Source organism: Leucoraja erinacea, chromosome 2 (genome assembly GCF_028641065.1).
Source record: "Leucoraja erinacea ecotype New England chromosome 2, Leri_hhj_1, whole genome shotgun sequence".
Taxonomy (NCBI): domain Eukaryota; kingdom Metazoa; phylum Chordata; class Chondrichthyes; order Rajiformes; family Rajidae; genus Leucoraja; species Leucoraja erinaceus.
The window spans coordinates 21,542,823-21,555,980 of record NC_073378.1 but is presented as its reverse complement, the minus strand read 5'-3'; the positions used below and the strand labels follow the sequence as shown (position 1 = coordinate 21,555,980).

General features: G+C 45.3%; 1 protein-coding gene across 1 annotated transcript in view; it reads right to left on the bottom strand.

The window, feature by feature from the left end:
* Positions 1 to 8,603: 8,603 nt before the first annotated feature.
* The window catches only part of LOC129707575 (nebulette-like), a 302,307-nt gene continuing 297,752 nt past the window's right edge, over positions 8,604 to 13,158 (bottom strand). Inside the window, 1 exon segment of the mRNA XM_055652726.1 lies at positions 8,604 to 9,767. Within this exon segment, the coding sequence (XP_055508701.1) occupies positions 9,591 to 9,767 (177 nt within the window). The 3' untranslated portion in view covers positions 8,604 to 9,590.

Here is a 13,158-nt window from a genome sequence, read left to right as displayed (position 1 = left end):
ACCCACAGGCAAACATGTAAATAGGGCTAAAGAACTCTGGCACACAGGAGCTAAAAAGCCTCATTTATTTTTAACTAATCCTATGCCATAGCGTGTTTAAGAAAGAACTGCAGATGCTGGAAAAATCAAAGATAGACAAAAATGCTGGAGAAACTCAGCGGGAGAGGCAGCATCTATGGAGAGAATGAATAGGCGATGTTTCGGGTCGAGACCCTTTTCAGACTGATGTTCGGGGGGGGTGGGGGCGGGAAAAAGAAAGGAAGAGTCGGAGACAGTAGGCCGAGGGAGAGCTAGGAAAGGGAGGGGAAGGAGTGAGAAAGGAAGGACTATCTGAATTTGGAGAAGTCAATGTTCATACCGCTGGGGTGTAAACTACCCAAGCGAAATAAGAAGGGCTGTTCCTCTAATTTGCTCTGGGCCTCACTCTGGCAATGGAGGAGGCCCAGGACAGAAAGGTCAGATTCGGAATGGGAGGGGGGGTTGAAGTGCTGAGCCACCGGGAGATCAGGTTGGTTTGGGAGAACTGAACGGAGGTGTTGGGCGATGCGATCGCCAAGTCTGCGCTTGGCCTCACCGATGTAGAGCAGTTGACACCTAGAACAGCGGATGGGGTTGGAGGAGGTGCAGGTGAACCTCTGCCTCACCTGGAAAGACTGCTTGGGTCCTTGGATGGAGTCAAGGGGGGAGGTAAAGTGACAAGTGTAGCATTTCTTGCGGTTGCAAGTGAAAGTAGGTATGTTACCCGAGGAGGGGGTGGTTTAGGTGGGAAGGGACGAATTGACCAGGGAAAAGTCTCTGCGGAAAGCAGAACGGGGAGGAGATGGGAAATTGTGGCCGGTGCAGGTGGCGAAAATGTTGGAGGATTATATGTTGTATGTGACGGCTGATAGGGTGGAAGGTGAGGACGATGGGGACTCTGTCCTTGTTATGAGTGGGGGTGTGGGGCGTGAGAATAGAGCTGCGGGATATAGAGGAGACCCTGGGGAGAGCCTCATCTGGTGTCAACTTCTTTACATCGGCGAGACCAAGCGCAGGCTTAGCGATCACTTCGCCCAACACCTCCGCCCAGTTCGCACTAACCAACCTGATCTCCCGATGGCTCAGCACTTCAACTCCCCCTCCCATTCCGAATCTGACCTTTCTGTCCTGGGCCTCCTCCATTGCCAGAGTTAAGCCCAGCGCAAATTGGAGGAGCAGCACCTCATATTTCGCTTTGGTAGTTTGAACATCCCAAACCACCCCTGCAGTATGAACATTGACCTCCAAATTCAGATAGTCCTTGCTTTCTCCCTCCTTCCCCTCACCCTTCCCAAACCTCCTACAAGCCTACTATCTCCTCTTCCTTTCCTCCCCCCACCCCCCCCCCCCCCGACATCAGTGTAAAGAAGGGTCTCTACCTGAAACGTCCCCTATTCCTTCTCTCCATAGATGCTGCCTCACCCGCTGAGTTTCTCCAGCATCTGCCATGGAGTAATTGATTTACTGTGAATTAAATATTTCTGAATATATATTTAAGAGGGAGTTAGATGTGGCCCTTGTGGCTAAGGGGATCAGGGGATATGGAGAGAAGGCAGGTACGGGATACTGAGTTGGATGATCAGCCATGATCATATTGAATGGTGGTGCAGGCTCGAAGGGCCGAATGGCCTTACTCCTGCACCTAATTTCTATGTTTCTATGAAGCTAACTCTAAAATTCGTGCACCAATGCAATACAAATTACCATGAGGGCAGCTCAGTGGGTCAACAGTATTGTTGCCTTACAGTGCCAGAGACCTAGGGTTCGACCTGACTATGGTGCTTGTGTACATGGAGCTTATACCTTCTCCCTATGTGACCATGTGGTTTTCTCCGAGTGCTCCAGTTTCCTCTCACATTGCAAAGCCGTGCGGGTTTGTAGGTTAATTGGCTTCTGTATATTGTCGCTAGGGTGTAGGACTAGAACATAGTCTGTAGGATAGACCCAGTGAATGACACAAAAAGCTGGAGTAACTCGGTTGGTCAGACAGCATCTCTGGAGATAAGGAATAGGTGACGTTTCGGGTCGAGACACTCTAGAACTAATGTCTGGGGATCGCTGGTTGGCGGGGACTAAGTGGGCCACACTGTATCTCTAAACTAATCTATTTAATTTTACATCATCGACAATTTATATCAGAACATTTATAAGATGGAGATGGGGGTGGAAGGAAGGGCAAGGCTGGTAACAATGTTACTGTGCTACACGTTTCAGGCATGGCAGAGAGGAATACATAAGTGTTGCACAGCAGCTCAGGGGGGACACCACAGCAGTATCAGGGAAGATATCTTGGAGGGATCAGTCAATGAGGCCACATGGGTAGAATATAGAAAGAAGAAAGGGGCAATTACTGTGATGGGGTTGTACCATGAGCCTCCCAACAGCCACCAGGAATTAGAAGACGGACAAAGTGAGAATATAGGGAGTACAGTAGGGGACTGAGAACACATTCTTGAGGGGCACTGCTGAGGATGAGGAGAATCATTGTGGAGATGGTGTCACCTATAGTATCTTCACGGATTATGGTCTGTGGGTCAGAAAGTCAGGAACCTGTGCCAGGGAGGGTTGCTGATTCTTGGGCCCAGGAGTTTGGAGACGAGTTTGGATGGGATTGTGGTGTTGAAGGCAGAGTTATCGTCGCTAACTTGGAGTCTGAAATAGGAGTCTTTGTTGTCGAGGTGCTCCAGAGCAAAGATCCTATAGCAGAGCAAGATAGGCTACTCCTGCTAAATGCAATGGACTGACGTGTAGTACGCTATGGAGGGGATCATGGGCATTTTCCACGCCCATTTTAGCAACCTGAGCCTACCTAACCCGACCCGACTCGCACTGTAATCAATGTTGCGGGGCAACAGTTTGTGTGGGTTAGATTCATAAATCTGTCAGTTCAAACTTCTTGTCAAGAATAAAATTTGATTCTGGTAATTGTCTTTTTTAATGTTTTTTAAATCATTTCTTTTTAAATGGCTCACAAGCAGTGTTTGAGTTGATTTTGTAGTAACCGGAACCGACCCGACTCGCAGGGTGATTGACAGGGGGGGGACTTTTTGTGTGTGATATAGGGTTAGATTCATAATTCTGTTAGTTCATAATTCTGTTGATTCTTGTTAAAGAATAAAATGTTTATAAACACACATACATGAAAATTATATAAATGTATATAATCATATAACACACACAATTATATTTCTTCTAATCCAATAATGAACTTTATTTCAGACTAGACAAGGGACATTAAATAAGAAACATTGTAAATAAGAAACATTGTAAACCTCCCTGCAACTTCACACACACTAGGCCTTATCCCCCCCGGCACTCTCTCGCCTGCCCCCTTACTACAATGTCCCCCTCCTCCTATGCCCCTCTCCTCGCTGCCCCGGACCCCGCACTCCCTCTCCCCGCTGCCCCGCCCCGCACTCTCTCTCCTCGTTGCCCCGGGCCCCGCACTCCTTCTCCCCGCTGCCCCGGGCCCCGCACTCCTTCTCCTCGCTGCGGATCCAATCTTTGGCCGGAAACAAGAAGGCGGGAGCAAGAAAGCGGAGCAAGATGGCGGAACAAGATGGCGGAGGCAGGTTGCTAAAATGGGTCATAAAATCGTCCATGAATCCGCCCATGAACGTACTTCACTTTTGCGTGAGAGTAACCCATCTTGCTCTGCTATAGGATCTTTGCTCCAGAGATTGTTTAGGGACAGGCAGATGGCAACTACTATGAACTTGTTGTGATGGTATGCAAATCAAGGCTCTTAGTGGAACATTATAAATCCACCTAAATGATTGTAGAAACTTGAACTGCATTCAAATGTAAATTGTTCATACATTTCCAGTCTTTTGCAGCAGTAGATACTGATTTCAGCTTCAAAACAAGTGCAAAACATAATGTTTTATCCACTTGTGCATGTCCCTGACTTTTTGATCAGTTATGTGACACCACTCACATTTTATATTATCTTATGAAGTACAAAGTGAAATGAAACTCTGATGTAAGCATGCAGGACCTGATGACCCGAGATATGCCAATGAACAGAAAAGTAATCATGAAGAAAATTATGAATTTCTCATTGCTTCTAGTCCCATGCAACAATGAACACTGCCCTGATGGACTGAACTCAATTCACAGGCTGGCAACCCATAACACAGCAACACTAATGTTACCTCTGCAAGACATGCTGGCTCATTCTTCAGCTTCATTTTGCTGATTAGGAATGCAAAGCCCCACAGCCTCTCTATCTATTCCAAATTTAATCCAAGTGTAGACTGCCTGCTTGTGGGAATTGCACAAAACCTCAACCTTTGGCTTTTCACTCAGTCCACTTTTAAGGATTAGCTCACTGAGCTGCAAATTCAAGCCACCAATTTGAATGAGAAAGCTACCATTTCCACTGCAGCTATACATGTTTAGCTGAGCCATTGGTGGTCCCTCTACATGGCAGCACATCCAGCACGGCAGGCTGGACATTTCAGGTTGATCTCTTTTGTTTTCACCCATGTGAGAAACTTCATAATAGGATTATAATATGAACCAATACAAAATCCTTTCCTAATAATTAATGCTGCGCTTAAATCTCATGTTCCATCTCCAATGGGACAATATTGATGCAATATAATAACCTAAATGCGGCATGAATGCGAGATTTATTTTTGCTCATTCTTATGATTTCTCATCCCTGATTATCCTGTGGCTTGAAACGTCTTTCTTACAGCTTTATGATCAATTCTACGCGAGCCGAGATTGACAGGTTCTTAGTTAGTAAACCTCAGGAAACCTGAACGGAAACCTCTGGAGACTTTGTGCCCCACCCAAGGTTTACGTGCGGTTCCCAGAGGTTTTTGTCAGTCTCCCTACCTGCTTCCACTACCTGCAACCTCCGGCAACCACCTGCAACCTCCAGGAACCGCACAGAAACCTTGGGTGGGGCGCAAAGTCTCCAGAGGATTCCGTTCAGTTTTCCTAAGAGGGACAGGGGCATAAGGGTGTTAATGGTTACGGCGAGAAGGCAGGAGAATGGGGTTGAGAGGGAAAGATAGATCCATGATTGAATGGCGGAGTAGACCTGATGGGCCGAATGGCCTAATTCTGCTCCTATGACTTATGAACGGAAAACGAGTAAAGAACCTCAGGGAATGCAAGGACAGGGATGCCGAATGGCCTAATTCTGCTCCTATGACTTTAATTACTGACATTTTTAGAGCATGAAAACAAGCTTCAAAGAACCTCCTTGGAAGGTGAATAGCAAACGGACAGGGATGCATGGGACACACCTGAGGCGAATAACAGTGCTTGCATATTTGTGAATGTAAAAACTTTAATTACTTCATATTTTGACAAGATTTTTGTTGAGCGATCACTACTGCTCCCCACATATTAACACTCCCTGCCGTTTTACAGTGCCAGCTGTGGTGCCACTGATCTGGCTGCTGCTAACGATTTCCCCCGAGAGCCATCCTCCAAAAGTATCCAAAATGATATCCCTGTTAGAGAAGGGAGCAGCCACATGGTACTTCTACACTTCACAACACTAAGGGGTGCCTTCCCAACACTAAGCGGCAATTTACAGTAGACGATAAACCAGTCAGTAAACCCGTGGATGTGGAAGGGAACCAGAGCAAATTGGTGGAAACTCGCACAGCAATGGGGAGAATGTGCAGACTCTGTACACACGGAGGCAAAGGTCAGGATTGAACCCTGGTCTCTGGAGTTGAGTGGCACTAACTCACTAACACTAACTGCTGCACCATATAACCATATAACCATATAACAATTACAGCACGGAAACAGGCCATCTCGGCCCTACAAGTCCATGCCGAACAAATTTTTTCCCCTTAGTCCCACCTGCCTGCATTCGTACCATAACCCTCCATTCCCTTCTCATCCATATGCCTATCCAATTTATTTTTAAATGATACTAATGAACCTGCCTCCACCACTTCCACTGGGAGCTCATTCCACACCGCCACCACTCTCTGCGTAAAGAAGTTTCCCCTCATATTACCCCTAAACTTCTTCGTCCCTAAAAGTCTTCTCTTGTTTGAATCTCCCTCAGGGACGAATACCGGGAAAAGCTGCCCACCTCATTGCTATCCCTCTCATTGAAAGAATGAGGCAATTCCACTCTCTTAACTTAGTTGTTGAAAACCCAGGCAACATCAGTTCTCACATTTTGTTGACATAAACTCCCTCAGTGTGGCCCACCTCATTGCCAACTCATTGAAAGAATGAGGCAATTCCACTCTCTTGCTCAGTTCTCACATTTGTGAGTGTGGCCAGGTCTGCAGCTTCACCCCCTGAGCTACTGCATTGTACGTGGGTCTGGGTCAGCACTGACTACTGGTCACCAGTTACTACTGACCATGCATTCTGAGCAACAGGACATCTTTCTCTATAGAAACAAGGAGGTGCAGATGCTGGTTTACCAAATAAAAGATGCTGTCTAATCTGCTGAGTTGCTCCAGTATTTTCTGTCCTTTTGTGTTATATATTGCTAATCAGTGGACAATGTGATTCAATTTTTAAAGCCTTTATCATCTTCCTTAATTGGTGCAGTCACAATTGGTGTGCAAGCGGTCTTTTATCAGGATTCACAATTACTTTCTTGCTTTTTTACTCTGCAGCCTAGGCTAAAAAGTTTACCATAAAGCTCATTGATTAGCAATATGCAAGACAAAAGAACACAAAATGCCAGAGTAATTAAGTTGGTCAGGCGGCATCTCAGGAGAACACGTTTAGGATCAGGGCCCTTCTTCAGACCCAATTTTAATTATTCCTGGAGTGAATTACACTTGTGATTATTTTCAAGTCATATCATGGAAATTACAAAAATGGGCTAAGCACTTACAGTCACGATCTATGTCAATGTGTCTGACTTTTTCCTAGTGATGGCATTACGGATGGTATCAGTACTCTCACTGCACCCATTTCTACCATTACCGACATAAATTGGAACTCAAGGCTCTACAGAATAAATGTCTTGGATTCATGTTAATTCGAAGTAAGGAAGCATTGGATTTGCCCGTTGTTTTTCTAGCTCTCTAAAGGAACATTTGGGAAGTAAAGATGTATGTGCGAGAAAGCAGGTCTCCAGTGAAAGATTAACTGCGATCTTGGTGGACGGTGAAGCAGGTATAAGAGGCTGAATAAGGTGCCTACTCTTGCTTTTATTTCTTAAGTCCACTGACGTCATCAGGAAACTTGACTGGGTTCATAACTCATGGCAAACTGAACCCGTTCTGAATTCCACAATATCCTACAACTAATAGCAAGAGCTGTGATATTTCCTTCCTGATCACAAAGGAAACATAAATTATGTGCCAACCTGTACCAAGCACCGCATACAGGGAACCAAACATCCTTGTGGATCATCAGAGGCTCTTAGTAGCAGACAAGGTCACATACCTTATAGTATTTTCCCCATATCAATCATCATCGATGATAGTCAACAACAGGATAGCACTTGCTGGTTCTGCTTTTGGAAGACTGATAAGTAAAGTATGGGAACGATGGGGAATCAGCACAAATGTATATTGTGCAGTTGTCATTCACACCTTAAGGGCCTGCCCCACGAGCATGCGCCCTGCATGCGGCAAGCGCGACCAAACCGGAAGCGGGGGCCGCGTGGAGGTCAAGTGATCCCCATACAGGGCCGGTCCCACCAGCATGCGTCTGCTTGCAGCGAGCACGACCAAACCAGAAGCGGGGGTCGAGTGAGTGACGTGAAGTTCGAGCGACGTCTGTGGGAAGTTTGCGCGTGACGTACGGCGTCAAGACGCTGCGTACGGCGTCGAGACACTGCGTATACCCGTCGAGGCGGTGCGTACGGCGTCGAGACACTGCGTATGCCCGTCGAGGCGGTGCGTCCGGCATTGAGGCGACTGCGGGCCGGCAGGCCGTTGCCGCGCGGAATTTTTGAACACGTTCAGTTTTTCAGAGCCCCGCGCGATGTCAGGACCAGCTCCGCACAACTCCATACGGCTCTGGCGATCGAAGTGAGAGGCATTACGGCTCAAGCGACCACGTCAGGTCACGCTTGCCGCATGCAGTCGCATGCTCGTGGGACAGGCCCTTTACTCTATGCTGGAGAGACAAGGACAAGGTACAGCAGATATGCAAGACAGCCTAACCACTTACACCTGACCTGTTTGCACAGAATACTTCACATCAAGACACAGGACAAGACCCACATTCTGTCCCGGAAAATCCTCCCCAGCATCCACACATTGTTGAATGACTCACAGATCAGCAGGACAGAACATGTCAAAAGAACATCTGATGACAAAATACAAAAGCAGCCTTTTTTAATGGTGAGCTAACTGAGGTAAAGAATCACGTGGTGGACTGGAAAATAGATTCAAGGTCACTCCTAGAACCAAAGTAGTTTCAACAATGACACATGCCGCTGGGAATAAATTGGATCATCCTGCCTGCCCTCTCTGTGTAAATAAAAAATCCTCTAACCAGATGATAGAATAACATGAATATGATTTTCTAAATGGCATAATATTAGTTATTTTTAAAATATTTTTGATGTGTATATGTAAAGGAAAATAGTTGTATTGCTTTGAAAAAAATATTGACCATTAATCAAAAGAATGAACATACTACAATATCTTTATTAAGTCCTTTGTGGCACTAGTCACCACATTGTTATACCAGTAATACAGAATTGTTCATTTGCCAGGATAAAAGTATTGAGAGCTACCTTATAACCAATTCAATAAACTGGATTATTGACTATCAAGACAGTGCAGACAGAGCATGCAAAACCAATAACCAAATTAAGCAAAGTTAAACCAAACAAACCCAGACATTCATCCAATGGAATCTCAATTTCTAATAACCCAAATTACTCCAAAATCTGAAAAGGCAAAAAAAAAATCACCTGAAATTAAATATTATCAAGCAACCTATACACAGATAATTCATTTCAATGTGAAGAAAGTGCTTGAGATATCCACAGTGCATAGGAAGACAGACAAAGTTCCACTAAGGAAATACTTCATGTTATGCATTTGACATTAGTAACCTTTGTGCATCTCACAGGCAAAATACAAATATGCATGTTAGTATTAAATCTCTCCAGAATTAGCCCACAATCATTTGTAACACACATTATCATCACGATGGATTTTTTAAAACTTAAAACACTTTGCAAACACAAGAATCTGCAAATACTATAAAGCAACTAAAGTTAAGCCTTACACAGTCATTATTATATATTTGTGGTAGAGTGTGTTATGATCAAAACTGATCACAACCTGTAACACAAACACATCCGCTGAAAGTTTCTGTTTTACTGTTAAAGATTAGCATAATCAATGTTGATACATCAACATTATTAAAAGCCTTACTGACTGCAGGAAACAGTGGTAATGAGAGCTTTCCTTCGGAACAATACGATTAGTCAGTAGGAAGAAGAGTTTCTTAGAAAGTCTACATTATTAATACAATAATGAAAAGCTATTCAGATAGTAAATAGGATTTTAATATACTTAACAGTTATCTTTCCCTTTTGATATTTAATTACCATTTAGTGTAATAAAAATAAAGGCTTAAGCACAAATGGTGAGAATCAGGATTCAGTGAAGAGGTTCTACATAGTTTGCTGGAAGCATTCCAGTTCTTCCTGTTCTCTGCACAGTGCCGTACATCCACCCCTCATCGATTGCTTGTACATTGATGATATAATCGCCATCCTTGAAGGAAACCTCATCCTCATCAGCAGCAGTGTAATCGTACATTGCTCGGTATGTCCTCTGTAACGAAAAGACAAGTATCTTGTGTAGTGAACATTTGCTAAATGAAGGACTCATCCTCTACACAGCCGACTCAGCCGCTATCGGACTGACGTCAAAATGATTTAGGCTGATTTGAAGCAGCTTCACCCCCCCCTCCCGTCCCCCCCCCCCCCCCCCCCCCCCCAAATGACAGAAATAATGTCTAATATGGACTTGTGGAAACAAATGTGGTAATATTATGAGGGAACGATTCAACGTCAGTAATTAGTGAGTATTGCAAAAGGTTTAAAATACATAAATAATAGTTAAAACATTTTACACAATGTTTTACACAATGTTTTACACACAATAGTGGTCTACTTACTATAATTGCATTTACATGTGCAGGCGGAACCCATAGAAAAAACATATTTATAATTATAGTTTGTGTTGGCTACAACACAGCATTTTATTTTACAGGAATTACATATTATATACTGGTGTGAAATTATTCCAAATGAAGTCATTTTTTTCCATAAGTATTTTATTTAAGTAGAAAATTTCCCCATCAGTTACATGTTAAGTTAAACCAGGAAACTGGTATTAGCAAATTGACAAACTGAGTTATGTTAGAATGTGCAGAACTTGATTTATCCCATCCAGAAACGGGTTGTAACAGGACAGTGTTATGCACCTCTATAATATCACCCCTCAGCCTCCTGCCCTACAAGGAATAGTCCTAGCCTGCCCAGCTTCTCCCATAGCTCAGGCATAGCTCAGCTCAGCTTCTCCACATAGTTCAAGTCCTGGCAACATCCTTGTAAATCTTCTCGGCGCTCTTTCCAGCTTAACAGAATTCTTCCCATAACAGGGTGACCCAACCAAACACAACACTCCACCTGCAACCTCACCAACATCTTATACAACTGTAACATAGCATCCCTAATTCCAGTCTTTCGACACCTTAACAGTGTATTCCCTAGCTCCCCCCCAGTGTCCTCAGATTCACCTGATCAGACCCTATCTCCCTTCATACACCTTAGGATGTCCACCAGCAACTCAACCAGAGAAAGGTTGAACAAAGGTTGAACTTACAGAGAAAGGTTGAACAAGTTAGGGCTTTATTCTTTGGAGCGCAGAAGGTTATGGGGGGACTTGATAGAAGTTTTTTAAATGATGAGAGGGGTAGACAGAGTTGACGTGGAAAAGCTTTTCCCACTGAGAGTATGGAAGATTCAAACAAGGGGACATGACTTGAGAATTAAGGGACTGAAGTTTAGGGGTAACATGAGGGGGAACTTCTTTACTCAGAGAGTGGTAGCTGTGTGGAATGAGCTTCCAGTGAAGGTGGTGGAGGCAGGTTCGTTTTTTTATAACTTAAAAATAAATTGGATAGTTATATGGATGGGAAGGGAATGGAGGGTTTTGGTCTGAGCGCAGGTATATGGGACTAGGGGAGATTATGTGTTCGGCACGGACTAGAAGGGTCGAGATGGCCTGTTTCCGTGCTGTAATTGTTATATGGTTAACCATAAAACGGACTGTCCTCAAGACATCTCCATTAACTGACCCAGGTTCCGCAGTGTTCATGTTTGTCCCCATAGTAAAAAACAGAGGAGAAATGCTCATTGAAGTCCAGAAGAAGATTTTTTCACCGAGGAGTCAGAGGAAGAATTTAAAATGAAGAATTTAAACAACATTTTAAATTAACCTAAATGAACACTTGCATCACTAAGGCACAGAAGGCAATGGGTCAAGTGGTGGTAATTGGGATAAGTATAGAGATGTGCTGATAGTGGGCTGAAGTACCAATCTCTGTGCCTTATAACTCAATAATTCTATGATACTATGACTTAATGGAGAGAGAAAAACTAGAGCCAATATCAGAGTAAAGATAGGCAGTTTTGTTTGAAGCAAGAAATCGAGTTCCTAAAATTGTATAATTTGATATTCCATCCAGAAGGTTGCAATATGCCCAGATTCCTCAAACCTTTGTGTTCAAGAAGGAACTGCAGATGCTGGAAGATCGAAGGTACACAAAATTGCTGGAGAAACTCAGCGGGTGCAGCAGCATTTATGGAGCGAAGAAAATAGGCGATGTTTCGGGCCGAAACCCTTCTTCAGACTGATGGGGGGTGGGAGGGGAGAAGGAAGGAAAAGGGGAGGAGGAGGAGCCCGAGGGCAGGGGGATGGGAGGAGACAGCTCGAGGGTTAAGGAAGGGGAGGAGACAGCAAGGGCTAGCAAAATTGGGAGAATTCAACATTCATGCCATCCGGACGCAAGCTGCCCAGGCGGAATACGAGGTGCTGTTCCTCCAATTTCTGGTGTTGCTCACTCTGGCAATGGAGGAGACCCAGGACAGAGAGGTCGGATTAGGAATGGGAGGGGGAGTTGAAGTGCTGAGCCACCGGGAGTTCAGGTAGGTTATTGCGGACTGAGCGGAGGTGTTCGGCGAAATGATCGCCCAACTGCCGCTTAGTCTCCTCGATGTAGATCAGCTGACATCTAGAGCAGCGGATGCAGTAGATGAGGTTGGAGGAGATACAGGTGAACCTTTGTCGCACCTGGAACGACTGCTTGGGACCTTGAATGGAGTCGAGGGGGGAGGTGAAGGGACAGGTGTTGCATTTCTTGCGGTTGCAACAGAAAGTGCCCGGGGAGGGGGCGGTACGGGAGGGAAGGGAAGAATTAACAAGGGAGTTGTGGAGGGAGCGGTCTTTGCGGAAGGCAGACATGGGGGGGGGGAGATGGGAAGATGTGGTGAGTGGTGGGGTCACGTTGGAGGTGGCGGAAATGGCGGAGGATTATGTGTTGTATTTGTCGGCTGGTGGGGTGAAAGGTGTGGACCAGGGGGACTCCGCCCTTGTTGCGAGTGCGGGGATGGGGAGAGAGAGCAGTGTTGCGGGGTATGAATGAGACCCTGGTGCAAGCCTTATCTATGGTGGCGGAGGGGAATCCCTGTTCCCTGAAGAACGAGGACATTTCCGATGCCCTGGTATAGAATGTCTCATCCTGGGAACAGATGCAGCGTAGGCGGAGGAATTGGGAGTAGGGGATAGAGTCTTTACAGGGGGCAGGGTGGGAAGACGTGTAGTCCAGATAGCCATGTAAGTCAGTTGGTTTGTAGTGTATGTCGGTCAGAAGTCTGTCCCCTGCGATGGAGATGGTGAGGTCAAGGAATGGTAGGGAAGTGTCGGAAATGGTCCAGGTGTATTTGAGTGCCGGATGGAAGTTGGTGGTGAAGTGGATGAAGTCAGTCAGTTGTGTGTAGGTGCAGGAGGTGGCCCCAAAGCAGTCGTCAATGTAACGGAGGTAGAGGTCGGGGATGGGGTCCTGGTATGTATTGAACAAGGATTGTTCAACGTACCCGACAAAGAGGCAGGCATAGCTGGGGCCCATGCGTGTGCCCATAGCTACGCCTTGTGTTTG